Below are 17,566 nucleotides of genomic sequence, written 5' to 3' on the forward strand. Positions count from 1 at the left end.
TGCTTAGGACACAGATAGGACACTTTAACCCATATTAGCTCAACAGTGAAACCGAAAAAGTTTGTATACATTAGGCCAAATGTTTTGTCCGAGCTTTGAGCTAGCGAAAATTTAATTTCAAGCATCGCAATCTGAGGCCAAAGAGGCAGATACAAATACAACTCCTGGGGGTATGTGCAAGTGGTTACCAAGATAATGAGCCTGCAATCAGCATTTGCCACAAATGCTGCGCATTTATACACTGCGAAAAGATGAAATATGCGATAAAAAAATTAACTATCTGGGAAAAAAAAAAATTTTACAATTAAAATGTGAATTTGGCAGTTGAAATTAAAAAAAATATATGGAAAAGTATAAATACATACCGTTTAATAAAATTAAAATAATTTATATTGTTTAAATATCTTCTTTTGAAACAGTTTTTAGTAAATTATAAGAAATTTAACTTACGGCATAATTTAATTATTTTATTTACAATTTATAGAAACGACAGGCTCACAACTACATTTAGTGTTTTGAGTCTTTAAAATCTGCCAAACGTTCGAAAATATCTTAACTATGTTCAAAATGTGTTTACAAGCTTAACTTAAAGCTTATTGTACTGTAAAACTAAACGTATTAAAAATTCAGGATTAAACTAGGATAATCTTTGTGTAAAAATTTGTTTTACGGAGCAGTAAAAAATTGTGTTTATTTTCATTAATTGTGGCTGTTTAGCGTGGAGTGAATCCCACAAAAAAAAAAATGAAAATGTACATCAAAGTCAGGTCTTTCTTTTTAAAAATAAGAAACTTTTCTTTATACAGCAATGAAAGCCGTGAAAGAACGCCTACGTAAAAAACAAATGGTGGCAAAATCTATAAAAAAAAAGAACAGAATGCATCAATAATGGCAATCCCTTGTTTTTCAGTGTCCTTTAATAAGCCACATTGTCCTTGCCCCATCCGTTGCTTCCGGTTCCGTTTGGTTTTGCATCTTGCAGTGTGTTCGTCTGAGCTTTCTGCCTGTCTGCCTGACTTTTGGCCGCAGATCCAGCGGAGGCACCGCAGCTCCACAGAGATCGTTCTATTCGGTACGTGCTGTGCATCGCAGTGTAATGCCATTGCCATGCCATTTCGTACATAAATTAATGCAGTCGTGATACAATGCCCACAGAAACACACACTCACTCACGAAAAGGAAAGGCAAGGAAAGGAGAAACCCAGACGGGGATACTCACATCCTTCTCGACACCGAAATGCTGCAGTGTAATTTCTCTTTTGGCGTTATTAAATAGAAATTTCTGTTCCATGACTCCTTGTGTGAGCAAGTGTCTCTGCCAAAATTTCCTTTCATTCTTCCTTTATTATTTCTGTCTTTTCTCTTTGTTTTTTTTTTTTTTGTCAAATGTATGCACTGCAGATTTTTGGCTTATCTTGCGGGACTTTGTCAGTCTTAAAGTTGATGTCGAACTTCGCCAAAACTTATTCAAATGAAAAGTTGGTGAGCAAATTTCGCCAATGATTGTTGTTTATGTGTAGAGATAAAGGCTAAATGTTTTGGCTAAACAAAAGAATCTTAAGGCTGCAAAATAGAGAAGAAACAACGAATCTTTTAACATTGACTTTTTAGTTTTAAGCTTTATCAAATAAGCATTAAAGTCAAGCTCAAACCGACAATGCTGTCCACTCAACCGTGTAAAATCAATTTTAATTTTTCTTTGGCGTTCCATTGCACAACGAAAATAAAAACCAAAACATTCTTTTGGCAAGTCACTCGGCTGGTTCGTAAAAGCCCAAAAATGGCCATAAAACTTTACGCAAGTAACACCGAAAAAGGTGGCTGCCTATAATGGTCCAAATGTGTTCAATCCGTATAACAGTTTGCCAAAAGAGTAAAATCGGTGAGAGGGAAAAAGGCTAGGAAAAGTTGGAATGAAAGTTGTAGATTTCAATTCATTTGGATTGAAAATTCATTAGGCAGGCACTGTATGGCTTCGCCTAATTAAATTGATTTATTGATAAAGTTAAGGCAGGCAAATATTGAATATTTAACGATAATACTGAGGCGAAAATAAGTTTGCAGAAAAAAGGATAAAACATGGCTCTTACCTGGCTCAATTGGCTGACAGCCTTCGGACCGGCTCGCAATACTTGGCAACTTAATTCAATTGGATTGGCAAAGGACTTTGAGCAGAGGATATTTTGATAGCCTATGTGTGCGCTTAGCTGGTTTTCCTTTTTTTCCTCCATTTTCTTTTGGGGGATATTTTTCCTCTGGTAAATGGGATCAAGTTGTCGGTGCTTTTGATTTGGGTTTTCCGGCGGATAAGAAACCGGCTTATCAACGTGTTAAGCCTTGTGTTGTTTCTTACACCCAAAAATTTTCAAGCGTGAATATTTATTTTTGTTTAGCCACAGTGGAAATGGCATTGCTACAGAGAGCCTCATTTATAAGCATTATCAAATCCAATTATGTCACAGGCTGACCAATTTCTGTTTTTCTTTTATTTACCATGTCAAAATATCAATTTGCATGCAAAAAATAATAATAAAACAACGTATTTTCCAAATGAGCCGGACACAAAAACTGGCGTCCATGAAACCAAATGAGATTTTGCGGGTGCCACGTCAAATAAATCAAATAAAAATAGAAAACAAAAGGAAATTGCTGCACACCATTAAAATTAAATACTACATGCAATCAGAGTTTGGCATAGAATTACATAATCCATTGCGCATAATTGAAACTATAATTTCACCAAACCAAAAGCTAGGTTTCCATTCATATTCAATAGGCAGAAAGTGTTTTGTATTGCGATATTGCCGAGATATTGTGGCGAAATATTTATGCGTTAAATTTGAACTTATTTTTTTTTATATGGGAAAACCAATAAATAGCGGCAGAATATTTAAATGAATTTGTGTGTGTCAAAAGCTCGTTAGCAATATATAAATTACAATGCTCAGGAATCATATGTCATTCATAATTATGTTTCCTATAGATTAATTGGATTTTTGGTATTCGATTTGCTTAACAATTTTTCTACATATTTGAAAAAGCGCTTTTGCATGTATTTAATAACACCTGATTGGTAAGAGATATCATAATGATTTTTCGCTTATCAATACTCAACTCTGTCTTAACTATTGTATTGATGCGCATGTGAGTTTTATATTAAAAGTTAAATACTTTAAAATGTTTAATTTAGTTAATGTTTTCAATAAACATTAAGTTGAAAGAAACCATTTTAATAAAAAGTCAGTGTATTTATCCTAACTTTAACATTGTTTATTTTCTTTGTTTTTAAATGTACTTTTAAATTCTTCCCTTGCCTCGTTTTACCCTTGGCCCAAATGCATTTGAGCCGGCTTTTCATTGCGCTTTGATTACCAAGAATTGTTGTTGCCTTGACTTTTGGCCACCGTCGCCGTCGTTCTGTTTTTCGCTTACGTCTGTGAATTGAATCAAGTTTGCCTCGTTTCCGGGGAACGCGAATCATTCTTTCTTTATTTTTTGCTTTTCGTTTTTTCGAGTTTTTTTTTACCATGGATGCAGCCAAGTTTTTCCTCCGGAAAACACAACATCCGCTTTTTATAAATTCTCAATTGTGCGCGAAAATTCAGCACAAAAGCAGTAGCATCAACAAAAAAAATCAAGGAGTGGCCGAAAAAGAAGAACTAAAAAAAAGGGAAGTGACAATTGCGTTCTAGCGCAACCATTTTCACGATTGTTGCTCCATTTTAACGGTTTTCTCGGATATCTGGTAGTGCCTTTTTACCCACGAGGCTCGAACAGGTGACACTTTGACAGTTGGTAGTCATTTTAAGTGGATTTTCAGTGACAGCTAACCGTGTGCGTTTGCTGTCAATTTTTTGTAGTGTAAGTCCCCGCAGAAAAGTATGCTTTAAATAGTAACACGATTAAGGTTGACGGAGTGTGATTATGCTAAGTCTTGTTATTCTACGATGGGTAAATTTTTTTACTGTTGCTCTAAAAAGAAAACAAATTTGATTTTTATTAACTATTCAACCTGATAAATATTTCTCGGACCAAGTGGTTTCTGTGTTTATTTTAATTAAATTGATTGTTATTTGTTATAGAAAGTAATTAAATACAAACAACTCGATCAAGAGCAATTTAAATAAAAGGGCATTTGCCAAACATTTGTAGTTAGTAAAACCACCATTTTCAAGGACTGATATAAGCGAATTGCATTAAATGTAATAGCCTGCTCATAAATGGCCGCTAAAACGGCATACCGAAGTTGAATAGAAAGTGGGGGAAAATTTAATTTAGAACCGCCCACTGCAAGCATAGGGATGGCTCCCTTTTTTAGCGGGCAAATACAAAATTATGCACCCAAAACATAGTATGGCATTAATTAAAAGCGACTTCATTCCACCGCTCTGCCATTCTGCGGTCTTGTAGGTAAAAATGGATGTCAGAGGGGAGAGTGCTACACTGACCACAACATTTATGGACCTGTTTTAGATTTGGCACTGAATGTGCCACAGCACCAGCCACGAAATTGCGCTTAAAACTGGCCAAAATTGTTTTGGGGATTTTAAGTTGCTCTCAATTGCACTTGAATTGCGTTCTCAGGAACTATGGCTGCTGCAATTGAGTTAAAATTAGTGAAACAAAAATTTGTAACATCTAAATAATTTGTATAAACCAGTATCGTAAAAATAATCGCAGAAACTTTTATTTTTAAAGGATTTGTAAGAAAAGAAAAGAAAATATTTTCAATTTGCCCTATTGTTATGGAGCTTGTGAGCAAGAGTAAATAATATATAAAATACTCTTAATATATAAAATATTATAATATGTTAAAATACCAATACAAATGCCATACAAAAATCTTAAACTGATGGTTCATGGATTACTTCAACAACGCTATTTGACTTTCCATTTACGTAAAACGTATCACACCAATCCCCTCATTTTTATTGGCCTTCAGCCTTGGAACCTTATCGACAGCATCGCATGGAAGTTCGCCAGCTGACCTTACTGACAGTCACCTATCCAAACAGGCCAACTGCATCCATCAAATTGTGGGTGGTCCTCCGATTGGATGGGCGTGTGTTGGGGTTTTCAGTGGGTGGACTGGAAACATGGACGAAACGATTTGTCTGCCGGCCAACTCGTCCAACCAAATGGCATTGCATGCCAATGCATCGGGGTCACATGGATATCCTCCGCCGACTGTGACACGTTGACGTCTGAGCACGCATATCCGTTTCCTGCCAATGGCCGTCATAAATAACAATGCACAATAGCAGTCGAATGGGCGAAATTAAGATGGCTAAGAGATGGAGATAGCCAGCAGATCTTATCACAGTGACGGCAAAAGGCAACTTACCGTAATATTGACCTTTGCCCTGCATTATATCAGGATGAAAATCATCCAGATGAAAAGACAACAAGAAACGTAGAAAAAAGGCTCTACAATATTTATAACAAAGTTATAAAATTAAAGAACATAATCTTTTAGATTATAACAAAAACTGGGGAAAGTCGAGACTATTTAAAACGTTTTGCATTTAAAATATATATTTAAGAGGTGCATAGAGATAAAAGAAATTGTAAAATATTAAGAATTAATCGTTATCAAGGCAATTTACACATTCGTGGACATTTATAAGCCATATTACTTTAATGATGTTTATCAAAAAAAAAACTTGTTCCAAAATATGCATTACAATGGGTTTATAAGCCAAAAATCAAGAGAGTTGGTTTAAGTTATAACACAAAGTCGATTCACCTTTGTGAACACAAAGATTTTGTTTCGTTATATCTGTATAAAACAAGACATAACATACAAAACTAGCAGAATAATAAGCTCGCAATTGTTTATATGACATATTAAATCTAGAGAGACTGCAACTTTTGAAAAACAAAAGTTTGAAATTTTGAGACGCTTTGAACAGATTACATTAAAGTGACAACCCGACCTTTTGACTTAATTACATGAGCCCCGACAATTAATCCGACCAAATGTGCGGCAACTATTTAAACCGCGTGACACTTTAATAGTTTCCAGCCCGGAAAAGTGGAAGCTCAGTTGGCAGGCAACCAACTTGCTGACAACACTGCCAAAAAATGAAGGAGAGCAGTGCAGAATTAAGCCATAAAAGTTTTTACACCTCTCACACAGAACAGGTTGTTGGCCCTGCCTCCCACTTTTCCTCATATTTGGGCCCCCCCTCTTTTTGGGGCACTTTGCTGTCAGCAGTTTTCCACGATTTCCATACAAGATTGGGGGGTAGAAGTGGGTTCAGGCTTATAATGAAACACTTTATCATTACCAAAGTTGACAGGGCGGGGAATGAGATACACTGCCGGCGAACAAGCTCCTGGAATAATTATTCATAGCGCTGATTTTGTGCAAGGACCGTTTAAAAGTTCTTAGCCTTATTTTAAAATATTAAATTACTTCCAGCCACTACTTAAAATTTTCTTATGACAAGGATTTAATAACACAGGAAATAATTTCATTTATAATATTCAGGAACCATTATTTAATTCTAATAAAATTTGTATAGATGTGTCACCTGACTTAAATATTGTAAATTTCCCAACAAGGCTTTTGCAATTTTTATGAGCATAGTTACCATAAACAATTTCTTCACCCATTGTACATTAATATATTTTCAGTGCATGGCCACAAATTTTCGCTGGTCCGTGAAAAATGTTTTCCAAATATTTTTAAGGCCAAACATGGGGCATACATAATATTGACATTGACAGATTAGCTGCCTCGCATACTCACATAATAACCAGCCAAATCAATTAGCACTTTATCAAAAAAAAAAAAAAAAAAACCGAATTGAAAACCTCAATTGAAACTACGAATAATGACAAATGATGTGGTGTCTACAGCAGGCAAGTTTGTGAGAAATGGTTTTAAAATGCATTCGAGTCTAGCTTTTTGGCTTTTTTTTGGCAACTCATTTTGCTCGAGCATTTATCCCAAGCGGTTTTACGTTGGCCAATTGAATTAGTCGACAAATAGAGTGCAACGGAGGGAGCTCTTCAATTGTCCCAAAGTTTGGAAGTTTGAAATTAAGCCAAGCTGAGGCGGACATCAATAACGTGCTAAAAACTTTGCCATAAACTCTTGGATATCATGTCACTTGTTCTTCAGACAACTCCATCCTCCATCCTCCGCTCCATTCATTCGCCTCATTGATATGCCAAAAGTCGAATTAGTTTGCACAGAGGGTGGGACTCTGGCGAGTGTTTGTCCTTCGGTTCTTTGTGTTTTTGCCTGACTTTGGACTGCAATTCGTGGGTATATTTTTCAACCGAATTGAATAAAATTGGTCGATGTTAAAGCCAAGGATTAAAGCTTTAAAAATAGGCAACAAAATAAATGGAAGCTGCTAAATTCTGCAGTCAATGTTAACAAAAATTAATCTTTATATAGTTATAAACTAATCGACTTTTAGCGAAATATGCTAAAAACAAAGATTTTCTTATATATGGATTTGGATTCCGATTATGATTGTTATTTTATTAGTTATTTTAATTTCTAATATCGTTATTGTTTGATTATTAATCTGAATTCTGCTAAGTTAAGTATTTTAAAAGATCAGTAACTTACCTTTAAAGATTGCCATACAAACTTCAATTTAGAAAAACCAATTAAATTCTTTTAAAGGACCCTAAAATTTATTACATCTAATTGTGAGCCGAAATAGGTGATGATTGGGTAATACAATGATTTATCTGTGTTAATTTGGAAATTTTTGGACTCGAAGACACTCTCTGCCAGCCAACTCAGCCCCGGGATGCGGCCGAGTCATTAACATCAAAATACAAACATTGAACGAGTTCTGGTCCCTGGTACTGGGACTTCAGTCAAGCGAGTTAAAACGTTGGGCGATGAATACATCATCTCTCATCAATACACACTTAAAGCCAAACATCCAATGCCCGGGGTTTTAGGGAGTCGCCTGTCAAAGAACCAACCAAAACGTAATCATAGTCGTCAACCCATTCGTCATCGAAAATAGATGGAACAGAACTATTTGGGCTGTTCGGGGCAGGCGATTTGGTAGAGGAACTGCACCAGTGTCCTTGTTGGCCTGCCGGTCATCCTGCCAGCCGTGAGATACGGTATAAGTCCATAGGTGCTCAGCAGTCCAGTGCCATAGGTGTCCAGGTGAGCCCAGTCGCTGCAGGGCACGAGTTCGTGGAGAACAGCAGCCGCCAGACAAGATGAGGCATAGCCCTCGCCATCGTTCAGGAGATCAAAGCTCAGGTGGTCCGCCACACGATCCTTGTAGTAGCGCCACAGGGGGAAACGCCACAGACGATCGCCGGTCAGGGATCCAGCCCGCTGGAATTGTTTCCATATGTAATGCGAATTCGACCAGATACCAGTGGCTCCGCCGCCCACCGCCTTCTTCACGCCCTTGCACATGGAACCCACATCGACGACGAGTCTTGGCTTATACGTAATCTGGCCATAGAGCATGGGATCTGAGATGACCACCACACCCGTTCTGCTGATGTTCCTAACCGCCAGGGACTTGGAGTTGAGCAGGGTAACCACATCGCCCGGCTTGCAGGACATGCCAGACGGAAGATTCTCACAGAGCGGAATCACAGCGGTGATGTTGATGGGCAGCGACAAAGCGGCAGCTGCTCGCATGGCGGCCAAAATGGAGGCGGCACCGGTGAGATCTCCCCGGAACTCGTCCATTCCCTTGCAAGGACGCAGGTTGATTCCGCCGGAATTGAACGTAATGCCCTGGCCCACCAGCAATATGGGCTTGTCCTCGGGGGCGGTGCCGCAATAGGCCACCTCCAGGAGAACGGGTGGCTCGCAGCTGCCCTTGGCAATCATCAGAAACGAGTTGAGATGCTGCTGCTCAATCCACTCCATGGTGCGTACCTCCACGGTGATGCCGCAGGGGCACAATGCATCCACGGCAGCCTGGGCCACCATGGTGGGCGTCATACAATTGGCGGGGGCATCACACAGTCTCCTGGCCAAATTCTGGGCCTCCGCCTTGAAGAGACCCCTTGTCCAAGACTCCAAATCCGGCGAGCCATGGAGCTCCAACTTTGGTATGGTGCTGCGATACTTCTTGGCCAGGTTCTCCTCAAACCGCCAAATGGCCAATGCGGCACCCTCGGCAGCCTGCTCGGCATAATCCATATTGTCCACATGCACCTCGGAGCAGCCGATGCTCTGCAGCGATCGGGCCCCAATGCCGGCGGCTATTCGCACATTCTCCATGCCCTCGTCCAGCATCTCCAGTTCATTGAAGGCTATGCCTTCGAGGCCAACGCCCACCACGCAAATCGAACGGAAATCGGTGTCTACATTGTTGAAGACCTTGCCGCGACCCAGACGACCGGTGAGTTTCGTTTCGCACACCAACTCGGACAACTTGCCCTGGACACGATCGTCGAACTTCTCGCCGGCGGGCGTGAGGCGGGGACCCTTGCCCGATTCCTTCTCGTAGAGGCCCAGGACGATGCCCTTGCCGCCCTTAACGGCATCGCCCGCTCCACAGCCGGCGGTCACATGGCGAACCGACCCAATCCGCGGCAGGACACTCACTGGCACTCGGCTCAAGCTCCTTGCCAATGCCGGTCCCTTTAGCAGCAGCTTGTCCACGCATATTGCTCGAAATAGTACTATATAACGCCGTATGTTCACGTGATATTTATCTTTATCTACACAATTTTGACAACGGTTTTCTTGTAGTATAGCTCGTTTGTGTGTGTTTGTTGGTTCTTACAACTGGTTCAATCAATTTTGAGTTGCCACATTCAGAGGTTTATCTCAGGTGTCCAAAAAGGTTCGAAAATGTTTCATGTGATAACGTAAAATGTGTATTCCAATAATAATAAAACAAAATAAAATTCGGAGTCTGCTTTCTTTGTACAAAACCGAAAGACTAAATCAACCCGAACAATTTGTTATTAACTGAAAGGAGCCAGATTACTAGATCGGTCTAAAAAGGGGTTGTCAAAACTGTTTGGTGTTTGAGATCGAGGAAGCAACCAGGTGAATTCTGGAAACTTGCAAATATAACACTTTGCACACGTATATTAATTTCACCATTGAATATATAAATAATATTAATTTTGAGCAACGATCACAAAAAAATATTTACTTTTTAATACCCAAGTTCATTGCTTGCTAAGGGCTAAGCGTATATTACTGTAACAAAACCTATCTGCTAAAACAATTACGTATATAATTCTCACTGCAAGTTAGATCATTCTTTTACAAACCGAACCGACATAAATCATTTTTTCACCTTTTTAAATTCGGCTTAAAATAAAGAAGTCTATATCTCGATTCTAATGACTGGATTCCTTTTCTTTTTGTATGCAATTAAATTTAAAAATTGTGTACATACCACATAATTATAACATTTTCCTACACATTCCTTTGTATTTCAAAACAGTTATTTTAAAATTTTTACTGTTATAATTTTAGTCAAAAGTTAGCAAAGAAGAGGAGACATTGCAAATCCTATATAAAATATATGTTTATGTAGTTCATTTAGGAACAATCGAAAAACAAATGAAAAAAATGTAACTTTGTTATATACGAATATATGGCTTACTATTTAAAAATTAAGAATTTAATTTTATACAAATCGGACTACAATGTCATATAGCTGCTATAACAACTTTAAGCTTTAAAAAAATATATATGCTTTAAAACAAATGCTCATAAAAATACTCTTTTTATTGAATATTGAATAGATGCAAGGGTATACAATTATGGACTTGTCGGACTTGTCGACTTAAGCTTCCTTTCTTGTTTAAATACAACCTCTTTTTTCTCTCTAAAAACCATTGCTCGGCAAGCTCCTTTAAAAATGCTTCTTATCAAAACAACAATACTCTCTCCTCTAAAACCATTCAAAATTGGCTTCATAAATAAAAATAAATCTGGTTGCTTCCCCCAGCACTTTGTTTTAAATTCGAGAACTTACCAGCAAGTCGAATCAGTTGACCGAAAGGGGGAGTCTGAAACCGCTTTCGAATCCTGTGCTTTGCCAATGGAAAACTTAAGAAACAATCCTTGGGACTACACAGCTCTTGCTGATTCTGCTATGACACAGTTCGGTATTTTGAGTGTCCAAAACGCGATGTACGTTCGGCACAAAAGCGATTTATTAAAAATGTTTATTTGGGTAAAATTTAGAAATATGCTCGGAGAATTCTCGTTTTTAAGTGAACTTTGATCGGTTGACTGTCCTGTCAGTGATGTCGGGATTTTCTTAACAAGTTGTTAATTATTCAATGGGTCATATTTTTGCAAAGACAAACATATCTGAAAGCAGTGGTGTTATACTTGTTATTCGATGAGTAAAATAGTGTATCGTATTTATTCTTGATCCTAAAATTATAGGCATTAATATATATTTCCAAGCAATTGTAATTCTTTAAGAATAAGTCTAGTCTAGTTTAAATCATTTGGCTAAGGGAATAATTTTGTTTTTTTGTTGATTTTTACCTCTTTATGGTTATATAAATGGCCTTTTCAATGGTAAAACTTTTTAATTAAATGTGCAACTGGTTGGTTGCACTTGCTTATTTATGTATTTATTTGTTTCACAGTCATTCAAGCTGAGTAAAAGTGAGCAAGAAATACTAAATGCTGCACATTTGCGACGTGATGAAAAAGTTTTTTCCAACAATAAACTTCCAAACGGTGCAGAAAAGTACATAGAAAAGTTTACTCTTCAGTTGATGGAAAATCTCGTTTATTGTCGTAGACGAAACCACTGAAGAATGAACAATAAAAATATATTTGATAAATTAAAAACAACAAGCGTGTAAATATAGTAGGGAGAACAACTGTTTATTAATTGCTTAAAACGAATTCTTTATTGAGGTATTTTCTTGTGGCATATCCTGTTTTTTTTTACAATATTTAATAAAAAGTACTTTTATATAAAGGTTTTTAATTATTTTAAGCCCTAGAATAAATAACCATAAATTCTATTATTTATTTTTCCAACTATACAAAATGTAAGCCAAAGTGTCATGCTCAGTCCAACAGATGGGTTTCGAAATTTATAAAATTCCTCGGCAGGCTAGATGCTCCTCCTCCTCCTGTTATTTGTAACCAGGCCACTGCCAAAAATCGATGCAAAAAGAGCACCTGCAATTCTCCGTATAGCTGAATGGCCCTCCAGTTGGAAATGCAGAAATGCTGAATCACCATATAGAAGCGAAGATAGTTAATCAATCCGCTGGCCACGAAAGTCAATAACCAGGGCATTGCGAACAGAAGGAAGTTCTTCACCGGAAATGGTCCCAATTCAGTTTCGGAACTCTGAGTATTTCGACTGAGCCACACCTTTTTCACCTCATTGGCTGTTTTGGGTTCAGGAGCCTTTGGGATGTCCCTTTTTTCCTCCGATGCCTGCCCAACATTAGTTTGCAATTGCCTACTATACCAAAGACCGATCATTACCAGCAGCGAATACATCATCGCCTTGACCAGAATCCAGGGATTATAGGTGTAGCTTAATTGGAGCATTAGATTACGATCCACTGAAGGGTAAACCGATTTGAAATTGGCATGGGCCTCGATCACAGGTTGAAGAACTGAGCACACATGCATCCATGTCAGCAGCACAAAAAATCCGATGTCCCAGAACTTGGCCTTAATCATGGTTTTAGAATTTGGAGTTGGAAAAAACAAATGTTTTTTAACAAAAATTAAAATTTTTACGCTATTATTGAATGAGATAAAAGTGCCATTGTAGGTTTGGGAAGGAAAAAAGTCAGATTGCTTTTAAAAATGCTACTTGGGTAGAATAAATGCCAGCAATTCACCAGATAAGGATAAGGAGATATGGATGACCATTCCCGCAGTGCCACCATCAGCCTTCCACCATCCACCGTCCATCAAAAATCACAGTGGCGGATGAAAAATTTTTTGAAGGGTGTCTTTCACTCTACCAAACTCATTTAGAAGTACTTTTTCCGGCTCTTATTTATCTTAATGCTATGGATTAGTTGTTAAATGGATATCTGAACTTTTAAACAATAGCTTATATCTACTCTGTATTCAAATTGCTGCCTCCCAAGCCCTTCTTCTCTTTCGACTAAGCCACACGTTCACAGAAAAAATGGATGTCAGACATGTCAATTTAAAATTCTTTCGCGCCAAGACCGTAGAGTTGCACCGAAAAAACATCGGCTAAATATCGGTTAAAAAAGTGCGGTTAGGAACGTTAATTCCACCGTTAGAGAATAACCGGGAAACTTTTGGCACGGCAAAACCTTACGGACCATCTTTGAAAGAGATGGTAAACGGTGAATGGTGCTCTGTAAGACTAGGCCATAGCTAGCAATTGCCACTTTTTTGGCGGGAAAATTCAAATTCTATTTCTCTTCTTCTTGTTTTTCGATTTGCTTATTTTTTGTAGGCCTCATAGCTATTTTTTCAACAGCGTGTGCCTAAGTAAACGGGTCGAACCACTTTTCAGCAACCACTTTTAAGCGGCTGTGGAAACATCTCTTTATGTGAATTTGAAGTCTCAGTGTGAAATGGGCATAGAGTCTGACCCAGTGGTATGCATGGTATATTTTGGTATTTTTTATAGCAATTCGTTAGGGCAGATTCGGCCGGTTCGGCTGCGGTCACACTAGCAATAAAAACCTTGCGAAGCGTATGAATTTTGAAATTGCAAGCAAACAACAGGAAAATCGTGCAGGATGCAGCGCGAAATAGCGCACAATTTGTACAGCGGGGAGCAGCGCAGCAGTGATGTGGCACCTGGACAGGTGAAAACATTCGGGGAACTGCATCTAAGCCGCGAAATGATGCGCGGACTGAAGCGCCACAATTTTGTGACGCCAACGAAGATTCAGGCGGCTGCCATTCCCATGGCACTGAGTAACATTGGTAAATATATCGCTAAATATACGCTATTCAGATTGGTTTTCATCTATAGCACATTGCATGTTGACAGATCTGCTGGTTCAGTCCAAAAGTGGAACCGGCAAGACCCTTATTTATGTGATTGCCGCCATGCAGGGCTTCCATCGCACCATGACACGACCACATGCCCTGATTGTGGTGCCCACTCGTGAATTGGCCATCCAGGTGGAGGACACATTCCGCTTCCTGTGCGAATATTATCAGGACTTTAAGCCAACGTCCTTTATAGGTGGCACCGAAGTGGCCTAAAGACCGCAGGCGCATAATGAAGAGTCAGGTTATTATTGGAACACCAGGTCGGCTATTGCATCTCTATGAAAATCGCGTGCTGGATGTCTCAAAACTCGGACTTCTTGTGCTCGACGAGGCCGATCAGCTATATCAAACTAAGGGCCTTCAAGGAGCGGTCAATCAACTCATACAGGTCCTGCCCAAAACTCGTCAAACAATCGCCTGCAGTGCCACTTACGATCAGGATTTAGATGTGCGTCTGGCCAAGATTATGAATCAGCCCATGCTTATATCGAATAGCGAAAGGGCCACAGTGCTCCTGGGCATTCGTCAGTTTGTGTACGAGTTGCCTCCACAAAGAAACAGCGCGGAGGAGATGCGTCTAAAACTGAAGATTTTAGCCGAGATCTTTAGCCAGTTGCCTTACGAACAGGCCGTGCTCTTTGCCAGCTCCCAAATGCGAGCGGATTCGTACAAAAACTACCTGACAGCCAGCGGTGTCGAGTGTCATTTGATCTCGGGAGCCATGGCACAATCGGAGCGTTTGAATGTCTTCGAGGGCTATAGAAACTTCACCATGCGCACATTGGTGGCCACTGATTTAATGGCCCGCGGTGTGGACTCGCCGCATGCCAATCTGGTCATAAATCTCGATCCGCCACAGGATCATGTGACCTACTTGCATCGCATTGGACGTGCTGGGAGATTTGGATCGAAAGGCATAGCCATTACTTTTGTTGCCTCCCAGAAGCAGAGTCAGAAATTCAAGCAAATGTCCCACAAAATCGCTACTGCTTGGTCTGTTCTAGAGTTCCCCAAGGAACCAGTGGGCAAGAACTTCAATTTTTGGGATTTCGATAAGTACAATTTTGATTATTTTATAAAAGAGACAAATCCACAAGAAGAAATGCCTCTGAAGCATACACAACCGGATGTAAAAGGAAAGGATGCCCCAAACAAGGAGAAAAATCTGGACAATTCGGAAGATTCAACCACAAAACAAGCTGAGGCCTTAAAAAATTCTGAAAAGGGGAACGAATGTATTAAGAAGCCTAACAACTTGGAGAATGTTTCAGATACATCACTTGTTGTTTCCAAAACTATACCAGAGGCATTAGAAAACGTTGTTATTTCCTGTGATCAATTGCATGAAGCAGTTAAAGATAATAAGCAGAAAATGTCCAATGCTCAAATTAAACAAAATAAACTAGACTTGGATATCGCACCAGGTACTTCACAAAAAAATATGAATCGTAACATGAAAGAACTAAAAGAAGGAGAAACCTTAAACCACAAAGACTCTGCAATGAAAAAGCAAGAAAAAGCCAAGCAGTCTATTACCAAAAGCAAACTTTTTGTAGATGCTGTATCACAGATTGAAAAGCAAACATCTAATACAGAAAATCACGAAATGCAACCAACACCAGTGATCACAGTGAATGAGTATTACATAGACAACTACATTGATGAAAGCATGGAACCAACAGACGACAAGGAAAATAAACCTAATAATGGAGCAGGCATTGAACTTCAGACAAAGAATACCTTAAACGCGGAAGAATTGATTTCCCCCGAACTGACAGCAACCCTAACACCACTTGACTTAACTCAGGAGCCATCGCCATCCACTGTGACGCCACCTGCACCACCAGTCAACTCGATTAACAACAAGACCTACTGTCTGGCTGCTCCCACTCAGACCAGTTCGATGACCATACAGAACATGGTTATATCAAACACGGTGGACGATGCCAGTAGCATTAGTTCGGATAGCATGGGATGTGGCTATCAAAGTGACAAATCCTACGACACCATCTATACAACCAGTGATGAGGATTTAATCTGGGAGAGATTGCAGACTAAAAAGAAGCGTTGTTCAAAGAAAGGAAAGGGCAAACGCCGTATGTTTATCTGCAAACCACCACAGCTTAAATCGAATTTATATCTGAAAGATACAGATAATCGTTATTTGAAACAAAAGGTGCGTTTAATACGGTTAATACTAATCACAACTCGTTACTTAAATCTTTTCTTTCCCCCCAAGCAGATTTCCCCCGCAGATAAAAATCTATCACTTTTGCCAGGTATTAACCAAAATTATATGCTCAAGAAAATGAAAAATCGTGAGAGCATCTTAAAACGCATTTACAACTACAGCAAGGAACATAAGATGGACAACGCTGAAGTTGCCATCTTGATGGATAGTCTCTATGACGCCATGATCGAACTGTACTACAGTAGAAATGAGGACAAAAAGCTAATATCTGAGTCGCTGAATGAGGAATTAGTTTCCCTTGTAAATAGCCCGAGTCAGGAGTCCATAATATTGGAGAAGCCAACAGCGCAGAACAAGCTAGTGTTCATGTGACCCATCAGATGGACATTCCACCTCTGCCACAAGCCAATGATGAAGTGGCCCCTGGAAGTGGATCCGAATCGGAGGCCTCCACGGAGACCATCTTCATCGAAGATGATGAGGACGATGAGAGTGATCAACCCAATTCATCGAGTGGTTTTGTGGAGAGCAACGAGAGTGCTTCGTCCGGGATTGATACATCAGTTTACGATACTAGTTCCACTGGCTCCTCGCTTGAGGAATATGAATATGAATCGGATGAGGAGAACTATAGCGTTAATAATTCCTCAGAGGAAGAATACGATCATGAGGGAGAAGATTACGACTTGGAGTCCATCGGAGAAGAACAGGACGACGAGGCTGTGAGTAACGTCAGCTTGGCTGGAACAAGCTCTGAGGGATCTGCGGGAGAAAGCAGCAGCAGTGAATCGGATAAGTCGGATGACGGTTCAGATACCCTGACTGATGGTAATCCATTGCACAACGTAACACACGATGCCCAATCTCAGTGGGTGCAGACTTTCAATGCGCAGTACCAATTCATTGCCTCTTATGTGGCCAGCCACATTAAAAACTATAACTAAATTGCTATGGAAGCAAAACTAGTCGAAGCTCAGGCATTATAATTAATTACTCATTCGCAAACGAAACGGATCAGTTCCAAGAGGCTGTATCAGTCTCTCTCTTTCTCTCTTTACATCCTTATATCTTAGCCTGTTAACACTTTTTCTTTCATTTAAATACTCTATATCAATATAGTTGATACCATGTTATGGATTTTGGAATACAATCGAGGAATGTTTTAAATGCAAACAATAAATGGCAGTCTTTGTTACCAAAAAGAAATGAATTAATATACAAATTTTTCATTAATATTGGTTTATTTTTTTTATCTTAAATAACATTTGTTGTATTCCCATGTTTTTTTATTCTCTAATCGCATCGAACAAATTAATCCGCATTGTGAAAGTTAAAACCCTTTGATCGCAGGTAATAATTTATCTTTGAGATGGAAAAACAAACATTTTCCTTTGGTTTAGGCCAGGCGGATGAGGGTAAGG

At 39.1% G+C, this 17,566-nt stretch overlaps 3 protein-coding genes across 3 annotated transcripts; 1 reads left to right on the plus strand and 2 right to left on the minus strand.

Annotated features, from left to right (window-relative positions):
* Nucleotides 1-7,627: 7,627 nt before the first annotated feature.
* On the minus strand, nucleotides 7,628-10,138 carry LOC128258347 (cytosol aminopeptidase). The gene is made up of 2 exons (XM_052989932.1): nucleotides 10,129-10,138; nucleotides 7,628-9,735 (listed from the first exon to the last, which is right to left on the minus strand). The coding sequence occupies exons 1-2, from the start codon at nucleotides 10,136-10,138 to the stop codon at nucleotides 8,012-8,014; spliced, it is 1,734 nt and encodes a 577-aa protein (XP_052845892.1). The 3' UTR covers nucleotides 7,628-8,011.
* A 1,820-nt stretch (nucleotides 10,139-11,958) lies between these two features.
* Nucleotides 11,959-12,771, minus strand: LOC128258654 (uncharacterized). The gene is made up of 2 exons (XM_052990400.1): nucleotides 12,443-12,771; nucleotides 11,959-12,391 (listed from the first exon to the last, which is right to left on the minus strand). The coding sequence occupies exons 1-2, from the start codon at nucleotides 12,641-12,643 to the stop codon at nucleotides 12,014-12,016; spliced, it is 579 nt and encodes a 192-aa protein (XP_052846360.1). The 5' UTR covers nucleotides 12,644-12,771; the 3' UTR covers nucleotides 11,959-12,013.
* Nucleotides 12,772-13,599: 828 nt separating this feature from the next.
* LOC128258649 (probable ATP-dependent RNA helicase DDX20) lies at nucleotides 13,600-17,355 on the plus strand. The gene is given in 5 exon segments (XM_052990368.1): nucleotides 13,600-13,882; nucleotides 13,950-14,164; nucleotides 14,166-16,130; nucleotides 16,197-16,500; nucleotides 16,503-17,355. Coding segments are annotated over 5 exon segments (3,261 nt in total). The 5' UTR covers nucleotides 13,600-13,692; the 3' UTR covers nucleotides 17,090-17,355.
* Nucleotides 17,356-17,566: the final 211 nt, after the last annotated feature.

This window comes from Drosophila gunungcola, assembly GCF_025200985.1.
Source record: "Drosophila gunungcola strain Sukarami chromosome 3L unlocalized genomic scaffold, Dgunungcola_SK_2 000003F, whole genome shotgun sequence".
Lineage (NCBI taxonomy): Eukaryota > Metazoa > Arthropoda > Insecta > Diptera > Drosophilidae > Drosophila > Drosophila gunungcola.